The 13,611-nt window shown below is 38.3% G+C and overlaps 1 protein-coding gene across 2 annotated transcripts; it reads left to right on the top strand.

Moving 5' to 3' along the window:
* The first annotated feature begins 446 nt into the window (after positions 1 to 446).
* PRDX4 (peroxiredoxin 4) lies at positions 447 to 11,545 on the top strand. Of its 2 annotated transcripts, XM_043897036.1 has the most exons (8): positions 447 to 817; positions 4,284 to 4,401; positions 6,662 to 6,778; positions 7,468 to 7,590; positions 9,408 to 9,538; positions 10,508 to 10,542; positions 11,177 to 11,227; positions 11,435 to 11,545. In XM_043897036.1, exons 1-7 carry the CDS (start codon positions 574 to 576, stop codon positions 11,225 to 11,227), a joined length of 819 nt encoding a protein of 272 aa, XP_043752971.1. In that variant the 5' UTR covers positions 447 to 573; the 3' UTR covers positions 11,435 to 11,545. The 2 variants fall into 2 exon arrangements, with proteins under 2 accessions (XP_043752971.1, XP_043752970.1); XM_043897035.1 differs by lacking the exon at positions 11,177 to 11,227 and having other exon boundaries at positions 448 to 817.
* The last annotated feature ends 2,066 nt before the right edge of the window (positions 11,546 to 13,611 follow it).

Raw genomic sequence — 13,611 nt, 5'->3', positions numbered from 1 at the left:
CTTTCTTCTCCAAGTTTTCCCAGGATTTACAAACTTACAAGGGCTTCAACTAGGGGCGGGGGTGGGGGGAGTCGTGGCGTTGTTGGCAGATCACTTCAAGGAAAAAAACAGTACCTGTTAGAAATATAAAGTGCAACCCATTCAGAGATAAGTTAATTTCACTTTTTGAGGGGCGGGGGGGAATGGTGTGCAGTGGTGAGGCTTTGTGGAAGAGACAAGCGTAAAAGGATGTCTGAAGACGTGTGAGGGCGGGAGCGCGTGAGACCAGTCACGGCAGCTGTCGCTTCTCAGAGTTAGGCAAAGCGCCCTGCCTGGGCCTGCCCCAGGGCGCATGCGCAAACCCACGCAGGGGGATGAGTGGGCGGGGCTAGCGACCACGTGGCTGGGCCGGCTCCTGGAGAGCCCGGGAAGCGGGCGACTGGGGGAGCGGAGGGGCGGGGGGGTGAGGGGGCGGGGCTGGTCTCGCGAGGCCGCGCTTGGGCTCGAACGGGCGTTGAGCGCGCGGTTGTAGCTGCCTGGCGGCGGGAGAAGTAGCGTTCGAGCCAAGGGACGTGCGACTACACTCGCGTGGTCATGGAGGCGCCGCCCCCGCCGCTACCCGCGATGACTCTGGCCCCTGGCCGGAGCCGAAAGCTGCTGCTGCTGCCTCTGCTGCTGTTCTTGCTGCGGGCCGAAGCTGTGCGGGGCTTGGAGGCTGAGGAGAGGCCCCGAACCCGCGAAGAGGAGTGCCACTTCTATGCGGGTGGCCAAGTGTACCCGGGAGAGGTGTCCCGGGTTTCGGTCGCCGACCACTCCCTGCACCTCAGCAAAGCCAAAAGTAGGTGGTGCCCCACCACGGCGGGATGACCGGTGGCACCCGGAGGTGGGGAGGGCCAGGGGACACATGTACCCTGGTTACGGTGGCTACCCGGGGGCCTGGCTTGGGCGGCACCTCCTGGGCTACCTCCGGTCCCGAAGGGGGAGCTTGGTTTTCCTGAGGGGGTGGAGGGATGGAGGGGGTTCCAGAGGTGTGAAGAAAGGGGTGGGTTCCACTGATCAGATTTTGGAGGAATTAGTGGTTACCCCAAAAGCCGCAGATGAGGGAGAGGGTGGCCCTGGTCCTGGGCTTGCAGGCGAAGAGGATGTTGTGTAAACTAGAACACTTCCTCAAACATCGCGAAGTGCCTGCAGCGCATCGCGTCTGTTTTCAAGTACGATTTCGGAGAATAATGCGCTGAAAAGTTGAATAACGATTCACAGAAAGTTTGGATAAACAGAAAAGTGGCTAAACAACGTTTGGCTCAGGAGAGGAAACGTTTCATTTTGTTGTTGCATCTTACAAAGAAAACTGTTAAAAGCCACCTTCCCAGAGACCTATAGAGTTAATGGGCATCCTTTGTGTTTCTCAGAAATGAAGAGCTTGTTACAGGGTGTATCTTGGAGGCTCTTTGTAGGGAAATGCGGAAAAGGAGGTTAGAAGTAATGCATTTGGGTTGATGATAAACCTCGTGGCAAATTTGTGTCCTGCCAGTTTGGCTTTTGATTATTTGCATTTCTGTCCAGTGTACACAACTAATGGCCACTTTCAGAAAAGACACGTCAGACTAAGTGGATACTGAGAAAATTGTGGCCTGCTGCATCTGGATGTTAAGATCAGCCAAAAAGAAGTGGGTAGGGACTAAAGGATAAAGAGCGTCCCTTGCTTGCTTTTAAATAACCTGCTTTTCCTACTGACCATCTGGCATTCTGAAGATGTGTATTTGGCTTTTGTGGTCCAGTTACAGCATGTTCCTTGGCCATGTTCAGTGAAAAAAAGCAATGCTTCGCAGTTATGCATCCCCAGTGTTAAATGGAATGTTGATATGCCTTAGGATGGAGTGGGAGTGATAAATGAGAAAAACTGTTGCCTCCTTAAACATCTGCAGTTCTTTCCTACTGCAAGTTATCTTTAGGTTTTTGTTTTTTAAAAAGCTAGTGTTACACATTCTTTTTTGTGTGTATGTGTTACACTTTCAAAATCATATTTCCAAGTCTCATTGCTTTTACTTGCCTCGGAAGATATTTTGAAATATGGCAGCCAGTTAAAGTGGCATTTACTGGCATTACATATATTTCCCACAACATGCCATCCAAGTCTGCTCATGGAACCTAATGGTAGTAATAAGATTTCCCTCTACCAGCAGACCTTTTCAAATTTTAGGTATTTGCTACATTTCTCTAATGTGTAGGCTCATCTAGAATTACAGGTACAAGGACCTTCACTCAAAACAGAATATTATGGAGCTATTAAGTTCATACTTTCAGATATTTTTAGTAACATGAATAATTATTCATGATCTAATGCTTACTTTTTTCACAAGTGGGATGCAACAAGATCCAAATTTGTGTTTAAAAAGACTAGGAGGAAGGACATCAAAATGTTAACAGTAGTTAAACAGATGGGTTATGGGGAAAGGGAATTTAAATATACTTTATACTGCTTTCCTTTTGCTTTGTTAATTATATGATTTGTATTTGGGACAATTTTGGGGTTTTGTTTGTAAGAACATTATTTTTTATTTTTATTTTTATTGGAGGCTAATTACAATATTGTGGTGGTTTTGCCATACATTCACATGAATCAGCCATGGGTTTACATGTGTTCCCCATCCTGACATGCGAATGGTTCCTTTGGGAATTCCATTTATAGATCTTAGCAAACTGAATTCTCTTTGCTCTATAAACTGATGACAGTTTTTTTTAACTAACACTGCAGTTCGTAAATCAAGAACCCAAAATTTCCCTCCCAAAAAAGAAAAAGAAAAGCCATATCTAGGTACAGTCAAGGATATGAAGGCATGCCTTTCTACCACCTCGCCAACACTGTTACCATTTAACAAACCTTTACCAATTTGTTAAGATAATAAAGCATTCCATCAGTGTCTGTAAAAAAGAAAGATCCCAAAAATCAAAATTTTCAGAGCAAAATTTTTCTGTTTTATTGGTTTTCCCAATATGCTAAAATCACTATGGACTATCATTGTAACACATTATTACAACTATAACCTCACACTTGAGTAATATTTTTAAGTAATATATATAAAGCATATATAGTTCCATATCCTTCTGCTATCTAATTCTCCCTCCTGGCCTTTACCTAATCAGATCAGGATGCTTTTGTGAGATAGGCTGCTGGCTCAAGATAAGTAATCACCTGTTATACATTAACTCCACAGAGAAATTAATCTTAAGTGTTTCTCTGTTTTCAGAGTTATCAAAAATGCTGGCTAGTATACAAAATATAATAAATTCTATTATAACCCTTACTTCCTAGGAACCTTAGTCAAACTTGGAAGCAAGTATTGACATTAATGTATGTAATGGTTCTGAAATTTTAAGTGCTATCTAAATGTGTTAACAGAATATCAAGGTACATTATTATCAGAGCATGTTGGCTAGACTTCCAAGCATACACTGACAAGAGAGCAGCATGAACTATTCAGTTTCCATTAGGTCACTTGTTCAAGAGGGTCTCCTCTTTCAAAGCCTGGAAAATAATCCTATGGTCTAGGATTTTACACTTCTGTCCTGACATATTTGCAGATTTCCTATTCCTTAAATGTAGCAGCAGGTCCTCTGTGTATATTCAAGAAACTGGACAAACACTTAAATTAATACATCTGGAAGACTGCCATTAGAGAACGGAAAATCTAACTGTTTGAAATGTGGGAAGCTGATTAACTTGGAGGAACTATAGCGAAGTATCCTGTAGGGTTTAGTGCAGGGATAGAATGTAGGGGGTCTGTGAGCATGAATAGGAAAAAGAATCTTTATTTTCACTGATCTCCAGCTGAAATATAGCAGTTCTTTCCATTATGAACATCAGCAGCAAACCACCTTAGCCTCAGTAGTACTCATTGTCGCCAAGTAGAATCACATATATTTCATACCATTATTATGGATGCTGCAGGTATCCTGAAACATCATTTACACTCATTACAATCTTGAATAGTTACTAGATCACTGCCAAGTCTCAGAGCTTTAACGTGTTAAGAAAAAGGACACAAATATTAATATATCACCAGTTTTTTTATAGTTTTGATGATTGCACTTCAATGTAATATATTTCCTTTGAAATTCTAAATATTCTAAATATTTTACGCATTCAATAAAACTGCAGAAGTCCATCTGCATCACCAGACTGCTAACAGAGGTCCAAAGATTCCCTCCGAAGCCTTGGTTTTTAGTGATGTCCTAAAGATGTCCTTCTGTCATCCCACCAACCTTCTCATCGTTTAAGAACATCATATATTTTTCTTTTTTAGTTTCCAAGCCAGCACCTTATTGGGAAGGAACAGCTGTGATAAATGGAGAATTTAAGGAGCTCAAGTTAACTGATTATCGTGGGAAGTACCTGGTTTTTTTCTTCTACCCACTTGATTTGTAAGTAATCCATATCATAGCAGCTAGTAATACCTCAGTCATTATTCATCTTTGCTCAGGAGCATCATATAGTTAGAAATTTCTTAGCACTTGTTCATAAAGGGCAACCTGAGATGAGTTTTTTTCAAGAAAGTAACATCTTGAATATATTTCAGAATCATAACCCATTGACCCCAATGTTGTATACTTATATATATATATGATTGTGTTAACGTAATCATTAGACAAAAACCACAGTTATATTCATTAAACTCTACTTACTAAGGCAAGGAAATGGACTGAGAATATTTTAGAAAGCATTTAAATAGCAAGACTTAGACCACAAATCTGTTTCTCTGTTAACGTGAATATTTATAAGGCTTTTTCTCTGGTGATAGCACTTAACTTTGGTTTTATTATTTTTGTTCTTTGCTGCATGTTACTTTCCTGTGATTTGAACATTTTCCTGAAAATATTGGATATGTTTAAGGAATAACACCTATTAACATAAAGTATGATTATGGAGGGGGTTCTCTTTAATTCTGACAGCACTTTTATAGGTAGAAAGTTGACTCAAAGTAAAGATTCTTGGAGTTTTAGTCACACTGAGGATTTAATTTTGAATTTTTCAAATTCCATGAAAATGAAAAGATACCAAAGAAAGTTATCCCAACTTTGATCTTTTCTGTTTGAATATGTTTTTTGGTTATAAAAAGTAAATAGATTATTCTGTCTGTGCCACTGTATACTAAGTTCCTTTCTCCATTAGGAGTAATCTAGAACTATGTAAATATATTTTAAATTTGTAGGGAGGATATACTTAAGCTCATATCTTTATGTCTATAGACTGGGGGCAGCAAACTTCTTCTGTACAGGGCCAGATAGTAAAAATTTTAGTCTTGAAGTGATCTTCATTGCAACTACTCAACTTTGCCATTATAGCATAAAATAGCCACAGACAATAATAAAGGGGTCTTGTACGCCATTGAAAGTTTATTTTAAAAAAACAAGATACACTAGATTTTGGCCTGTGGGCTGACGTTTGCTGACTCCTACTCTAATCCAAATAGAATTCTCATAAAAATGTGTACATTGAGACTGAAACAAACCATGAATCTGCATAATATGTAATCTTTTAAATTAGTAAGAACTTCCTTCTTTCTAATCAATTTGTACTATGGCTTGACTAACTAAAATGTGTACTATAACTTAACTTCTAATAGAAACCTGAAGTAGACATTTTAATATATATAAAATGATAGGCCTTCTAAATTCATGTTGCTGTAAAACCAAAAGGCAGCACACATATTAAATATATATGATGCTAAACCTGAATTTTGAAATTAGCCTAACATAGCACACAAATAAGCTATTTCTCCAGTATTGTTTAAAACTCCCCAATGAATAAGACCTATCTTATTAAAGCATGATGTTAGCAATGGTCTTCTGGAGCAAGGAGCTAAGAGAGTTTCTGCTGTTTGCATGTAAAGCCAGCCAAACTGGACCTGGTTAGAGAAAGAAGAATCCTGGGACATTTGCCACAGTCTAGAAGGAAGAAAATCAGAATTGTAACCCTTCAGGTTTCTGCCAAAACTTTTATGTTGGGCCAGTAAGAGAAGGAAGTGGCAACCCACTCCAGTATTCTTGCCTAGAGAATCCCACGCACAGAAGAGCCTGATGGGCTACAATCCATGGGGTCACAAAGAGTCGGACATGACTGAGCAACTAACACACAGTATATCTCTAGGTAACATTTCTTGGGATAACAGAAAGGAGGACAAGGGCCAATCATTCTTACCTTTTGGAAAATATTAAAAGTTCATTTTATAGGCCAGATTTCCAAGGACATAATCTGGATTAGAACTGTCTTCTTGCATGTGGCAGTCCTCCACTCGAACAACTGAAACATTTGAAAAGCCTATATTGGACTGTGGTAGGAACCTGTCCCCCTAAGTCTATGTTTTTCAAACCTTCTTGACCATGACACACAGCAGGAAGTCCATTTTTCATTGCTGCCCTGTATACTTACACATACATACAAGGTAACATTCAGTTTGTATGCACCAATATAAAGTTTATCAAGACATAATTGAGGACTCTATATTTTTAAATTAAATGATATTTGATCCAGTGACCATTTTTTAGACTCCTCCATCTTGAGAAGGTTCATATATAAAATTGTTCTTAATGTACATTTTTATATACTAAAGTGTTTATAAAAACAAAATCATTTGAAACTAAGGATGTGTGTTTTTTGAGAATAATGACTTTTTTTTTCCAGCACTTTTGTGTGTCCAACTGAAATCATCGCCTTTGGTGATAGAATTGACGAATTCAGATCAATCAACACTGAAGTGGTAGCCTGCTCTGTTGATTCACAGTTCACCCATTTGGCCTGGTCAGTATCTTAAACTTAACATTTATAGGGAACGAATAGACATACTCTTAAATTATGGGCAGACAACTCTTAACATGACAGGAATATAATTATTTATCAGACAGTTCAGGAATAAATTTATCTGAGAGCTGCTAGTTCAATGAAAGTAAAGTAAAAATGTTTAAAGATTTTATAGAACATTTCAAATTTTGGGAAAAGTTAAATTCAAAAGATACAGGGACTTCCCTGGCAGTCCAGTGGTGAAGAATTCACCTTCCAGTGCAGCAGGTACCAGTTCATTCGCTGATCAGGGAGCTAAGACTCCACATGCCTCACAGCCAAAAACCCAAAACATAAACAACAGAAACAATATTGTAACAAATTCAATAAAGATTTAAAAAATTGTCTGTACCAAATAATTATTTGTTTAAAAGATGTAATATCCACAGCAAAAACCACTGAATTCTATGATTATTATGATAAAGTGGATAACCTTAATCTGGAGAAATAAAATTTTTTTATATTTATTTTCTTAGCAATGATTAAATAATTTTTAGTTCATTAATCATGAAAAGATGTTCCACCTAATTGCACAAAATTTAAAATGACAAGAGATGCCATGCACATGTTTGTGTGCATATGCAAGGAGTGTGGACTATTTTAATATATGCTGTTTACTTAACCCTGAAAGGTACATTTTCTGTTAACAGGATTAATACTCCTCGAAGACAAGGAGGACTTGGGTCAATAAGGATTCCACTTCTTGCAGATTTGAACCATCAGATCTCAAAGGACTATGGCGTATATCTGGAAGACTCAGGCCACACTCTTAGGTACCTTTCAGTAGTTGTACATGATGACAAATACAAATATATTTGTAATCCTACTTGAAATGGAATTAGAAGATACAAGGTTTGATCAAGAAATATTTGTTCTACTTGCAAAAATGTTGTAGATACCATTAAAAATAATTGGTGAGTCCTGACTGAAACTATGTGAGTGTCAAAGACTGTTAGAACTGGAAAATTCTAGAGGCCTTCAACCCTGTCATTTTACATAAAAACGGATTCAGCATTCCAAGAACTTAGCCAAAGTGACTATAGTTAATTGCAGAACCCAGACATGAACCCAGGTCCCCAAACTTTCTGTCCATTTCTTTCTCTTTTCCAAACTGACTCGAGTAATAGTTTTTCTAAATACAAGTATCATAGTATTTAGCAAACCTGTGCCTCTGGAGTAGGAAAAATTAAGGATATATTTTATTAACAGCTCTCATTGAGTTACTTGAGCTAATAACTGCTGATAGAATTCTTAGAAACAAGGGCAGCTTCAGCTTGAAATACTTGTAATTTTCTTATAATCATATTGATTTGCTTTGTAGTGCTAATAGTTCTTTTAATGTTTTATGTAAAGGTGTCAGTATTTTATAATCTTGTGGTTTTTTAGAACAGCTTTATTGAGATAAAATTCACATACGATACAACTCACCCATTTAAAGCATACAATTTAGTAATTTTTAGTATTTCACAGTTGTACAACCATCACCACAGTCCATGTTAGAACATTTTCATTGCTCCAAAAAGAAATCCCATACCCATTAGCAGTTACTCCCCATTTCACCCAGTCCCCCTCCCCTAGCCCTACACAACCACTAATCTACTTTATGTCTTAATAGTGGCCTATTCTGGACATTTCATATAGATGGAATCCTACAGTATCTGCTCTTTTATTACTAGCCTCTTTTCACTTACTGTAATATTTTCAAGGTTCATCCATATTGAATCAATGTATCCCTGCCAATTTTCTTTTTGTTTTGTACTTGTCAAGTCCATAATGGTTTCTGCCTAGCGATTATTATTAACTCCCAAAGAATAAATATGCCACTAAAGACTGAGGCACTTTTCAAATTGAGAATTATTTGAACATTAACCAAGTAAATTATCTAATATTAGCAAGCACAGCAAATGTCTTAGTCTCATAGTCTACCAAAGAAGCAGTTCACAAAATCAAAAGAGAAAACAAAAGCTACAGTTTGCTACCAAAAAACAGGCAGCTTTTGTTTTTATGTGGAGTATATGGCTATGATGAGTGTTACAGAGGCAAGGTCAAAATTTCCAGTCAAGCTCGCTTACTTCAAAACAGACTTGATCACCTTTTATGAGGATTTTCAATTGTGAAAGTAGTATGTGAAAGAACACAAATATGAATAGTAATTAACAATTTTACCTAAGTTTGACCAAGTTGATCTGGTCTAAGGAGACTGAGCCCTAGTAGGTTCAGAGGTTGAGTTACTCATTCAAAAAAAAATTTTAAGTATTGTAGAATAAGGCTTTGCTATGCAGTTTCATCATTTATAGTACAGTCCCAAATCTAGTACACATGAAGATTCAACTGATAATACTACAGTACATTTCAAAGACAAAAACAAAATTTTAATGCTACTATTTAACAGTGATAATCCCAAAATACACAGTAGATGGGTGTGGGTATAGGGGTGTGTGCATGCACATACCAGTCAAGTAGGTAGGTAGTTATGTTTTTGGTTCTGCATAACATCTTTCTGTTTGAGCGGTACAGGGATTCAAAGTAACTAATATTTGTCTTAACTGAGAACAAATGTCCTCATCTTTCCCATTCTTCTGTTTTACAGAGGTCTCTTCATTATTGATGACAAGGGAATCCTAAGACAGATTACTCTGAATGACCTTCCCGTGGGTAGATCCGTGGATGAGACACTACGTTTGGTTCAGGCATTCCAGTACACTGACAGACATGGAGAAGGTGCCCTTTCCTTCTGTTATAGCCTTTGGATTTTTTAGTTTGAGAGATAGTAGCATAATATGGTTTCTTACCTTAAAAGTAATTTTCATGGTTCCAGAGTCTTCCAATTATTTTCAAATTATTAGATCTTTTAAGCAAATCAAATTTTAATTATTAATATGAAAGTGCTTTTAACAAAATGTCACTAATATATTCTACCTACTGAATAGGATAGAAAAAATATTATTTTCGTAGCCCTTTTGGATATCTCAGAGAAAAGTTTCTGCTACTGTAATTTTTCCCATTATGTTTCTATTAACTTAAAATGTGCCAACCAATCTGGCCATATCTAGTAATGTAGGTTTTATTTGCATGTTTTACATTATTTAATTTAGCTTTTTTCTTCAAGGTAATTCAGAAATCTTTGAGGTTATTCAGTAACACACTAGTAATCTATTAGTTCACCCTTTCACTCCAAGTTTTTGCAGTAGCCAAATGGTAAACATCAGATTCTTCTTAAAATAGAACATAAGTTATATATTCCTTTCAAAAGTATAACTTAGTGCCTGGGTCAGGGTGCTAAAACAAACAGTGAACCATGGCATCAGGACCAAATACTGCAGGGCACAGAAGATAAGCTTAAGGGAATGTACATTTGAGGAATTTTGCTGTACCCAGATCTTTCAATTCACCAGATTCCCAAACTTTCCAACTTTACTAAAGGAACACTCAATTTGATTTCTTCTGTTATAAATGTAACTAAACATGACTGAGAAAACTGAAAAACAGCTATCTGCTGATAAGCTCCAGGACTAAAATTTCTTGTTGCAAGCCAGTAAGCTAACAGAAGTCAAGTGTTAGGTGGCCTAGAAATGTTCTCATTAATATAGGTTCTATTTTCAGTATCATTTGGAAAAAGAAAAGCTGAGAGTTGCTAGAGAGAATTGAACAGTTTCTAAATTGTCTTTTGCCAATTTTTGTTCCTTTCAGTCTGCCCTGCTGGTTGGAAACCTGGTAGTGAAACAGTAAGTCAAGTTCATTTTTCTGTTAAGGGGATGGCTGGGGCCAAAAAGCAGCAGCCAACCCTAGGATAAGCTCTGTTTGTAACAGACCTGCCTTGATTTTGTAAATGAAGTAAACATTGCTAGGCAGAACTCCTAAAAGAAGTACAGGCATTCTTTGGACTGTAGGGAGAGTAGCTGAAACTGGGAAAGTAGAATATGGGACTTGATGCTCTGGATTTTAAAGCCAAGTATTCAGAGAATTATATCATTTAAAAAGCAGGAGGAGGGAAGCGGTGGAGACTTGTTCAAATAAATTCAGGACAAAGAGAACGGTCACAAGAAAAATTTTTCAGTGTATATATTAAAAGCTTTAGAGAAAATCTGGCTTAACTGACAATGAAGCTAATGATTCTCTCCTTGTCATATGAAGGAAAATGAGACTGAAACACATTCTTTCATCTAGGGAGGCTATATAGGGTGTTTCTTTTACTTTGCAGTTTGAGATGAAAAGGTTATACCCTAGACTGCCAAAAAATCCATTTGAGCTCTCTGCCCCCTTTTCAGGTTGTAGCATACCATCACTTCATTAGCAGATTATTTTACAAATGCATTAACATCTGTAGCCATGCTCCCTTAATGTGTTTGATTTAATTAGATCAAACCCGAAGATGCCATGCAAGCCTGGTGGCCAAGAGAAGAGTTATAAGTAAGTTTGGGAGTGTTTAAGTACAGATGTTAATTCACTAGCAGATCACCTGCCTTCTAAAATAGCTGAGATTAAAATTAGCAGGTAGGACAAATCCAGTTTTCCCTAAATATATATAATTTGGTACAGGAAAATAATCTTGACCCAAGAGATGGGCAACTATTATCAGACTACTGATGATGTACATTGTCTTCTTTTCTTCAACAGATAATCCCAGATCCAGCCGGAAAACTGAAGTATTTCGATAAAATGAACTGAAAATACTTCCTCAGGTCACAGTGCTTGAAACTTCTCAATAAAACTCACTGTGTATTACCACACTGTGTTACAGTAGTAGTTTCTCAAATAATACAAAAATCCATGTCAGGAGCCAGATACTTAGTGTCATTAGACACTGATGCCAAAAGATAGGCAATTATTCTCTATCTTTCCAAAACAGGAAATGTCAGATTGACTCAAACTAGTAACAAGAGTACTAACTGACATTTATGGAGTACATGCCATGTGCCAGGCATTGTTAGGAGTTTAGGTGCATTTTTTTTTTTCACTTAACTCTCACAGTAACTCTTTTTTGAGTTTTTTATTTCATAGATGAGGAAACAGCTTGCAAAGGTAGAATCAGTCCTTGAACCCAGACAGGCTACTTCTAGTTTCTGGGCTCTTTACATTCCTCTGTGGCTCACCTCTGAGGGCAGCAGGAAAGAACAGGTTGTGAGCACAGTCAGCTTCCACTGCGTCTGGTAGAGACAGTGAACCCCAGACTCTGCTCTGTACCCAGCATAAAGCCCTTTGGTTCTCTCTTTTATCTAAATTTACATTTTCAGCTTGTACCAAAATTATAAGTAAGAAATATTTGTATTTAGTTTACCATGAGAGTTCCCTGGTGGTTAGAATTCCAGCCTTTCCCTGCAATGGCCCAAGTTCTATCCCTGGTTGGGAAACTGACATCCTGCAAGCTGCACAGCATGGCCAAAAACAAAAAAAGACATATAGTTTAACAAAAGTTGAATCTCTAAATATAATGTAACCAGCTATTCACAAATGACCACATATAAAGCTGAACTCCAGTGCTACTTCATCACCTGAATATGGCAATGGCTTTTTTTTTTTTAGCTTTTTTTTGGGTTCCTCCAACCTCTCAAGCAAGGGGCAGAGTTTAAAATTATATTTCTTCACTTGTTTACTTTTTTATAGTAAGTTTTAGGGGCCATTGTTATTTAAAGAATATTGTATCTGGGTCTTCAAATTAAAATTATACATGAATGAAGCTGTTTCTATACCTAAAGGATATATGTGTACACTGACTCTCTGCTTGTATTTGTTTTTTTTTAATAGAAAGTGGAAATTTCTGTAATAGAAACTGGAAATTATTTTCTATATTTAGCCTATCATAAGGAGTTGATCTATATGTTAAGTATGTGATTTGAACTATGGTTGATTTACAAGTGTCACAACTTTTTAGAAAACATAACCCCTAATACATGTTAAACACCGTTCACAAAGCCCAGATGTGTCAGTGGGCCTGCAGTTTGTGTAGAGATGGAAAAGGCAGGGCAATCCATCATTTCTCTTGGGTGGACAATTTACTATTATAATAAGGGAAGCACAGGAGACCTATTCCCAAACATGCAACTTCACAGTCTACAGCTAGTGGTTCTCAACTGGGCACAGTCTCCCAGAGCAGACTGACGTCTGGGGATGTATTTGGTTGTCAACTGTCAGAGTGCTACTGGCATCTAGTGGGTAGACTCAAGGATGCTGCTACGCATCCTACAGCGCACAGGACACTATCTGGTCCAAGGTGTCAATAGTAGCAAGGCTGAGAAACCATTCTCTAGGGACAGTTGCCAACAGATTAAGGAAAGGAGACCAGTAATAGTTTAGCTACCTATGCGGCAGGAGGATAGACCATGCCACGACAGTAGAAGATTATCCAAAATAATAGGTCAAGAGGTAGCCCAAAGTTTCTATGAAACACTAGGCAAAGTCTTTTCTGTGTATGTATGTGTATACACACATATACACACACATACATACGTACACCATGTAGGCTTCCCAGATTGCACTAGTGGTAAAGAACCCACCAGCCAATGCAGGAGATGCAGGTTCAATCCCTGAGTCAGAAAGATCCCCTGGAAAAGGGCATGGCAACCCACTCCAGCATTCTTGCCTGTAGGATCCCACAGACCGAGGAACCTGGTGGGCCCCAGTCCATGGAGTCACAAAGAGACACGACTGAAGTAACTTAGCACACAGGCAGGCACAGACGTCACATAGGGCTTCCCAGGCGGCGCGGTGGTCAAGAATCCACCTGCAGCGCGGGAGACCCAGGTTTGATCCCTGGCTTGGGAAGATGCCCTGAAGAAGGGAATGGCTACCCACTC

The sequence above is a fragment of the Cervus elaphus genome, chromosome X (genome assembly GCF_910594005.1).
Source record: "Cervus elaphus chromosome X, mCerEla1.1, whole genome shotgun sequence".
In the NCBI taxonomy this organism is placed as follows: domain Eukaryota; kingdom Metazoa; phylum Chordata; class Mammalia; order Artiodactyla; family Cervidae; genus Cervus; species Cervus elaphus.
Note: the sequence above shows the minus strand (reverse complement) of the source record. Positions and strands in the feature narration are given on the sequence as shown.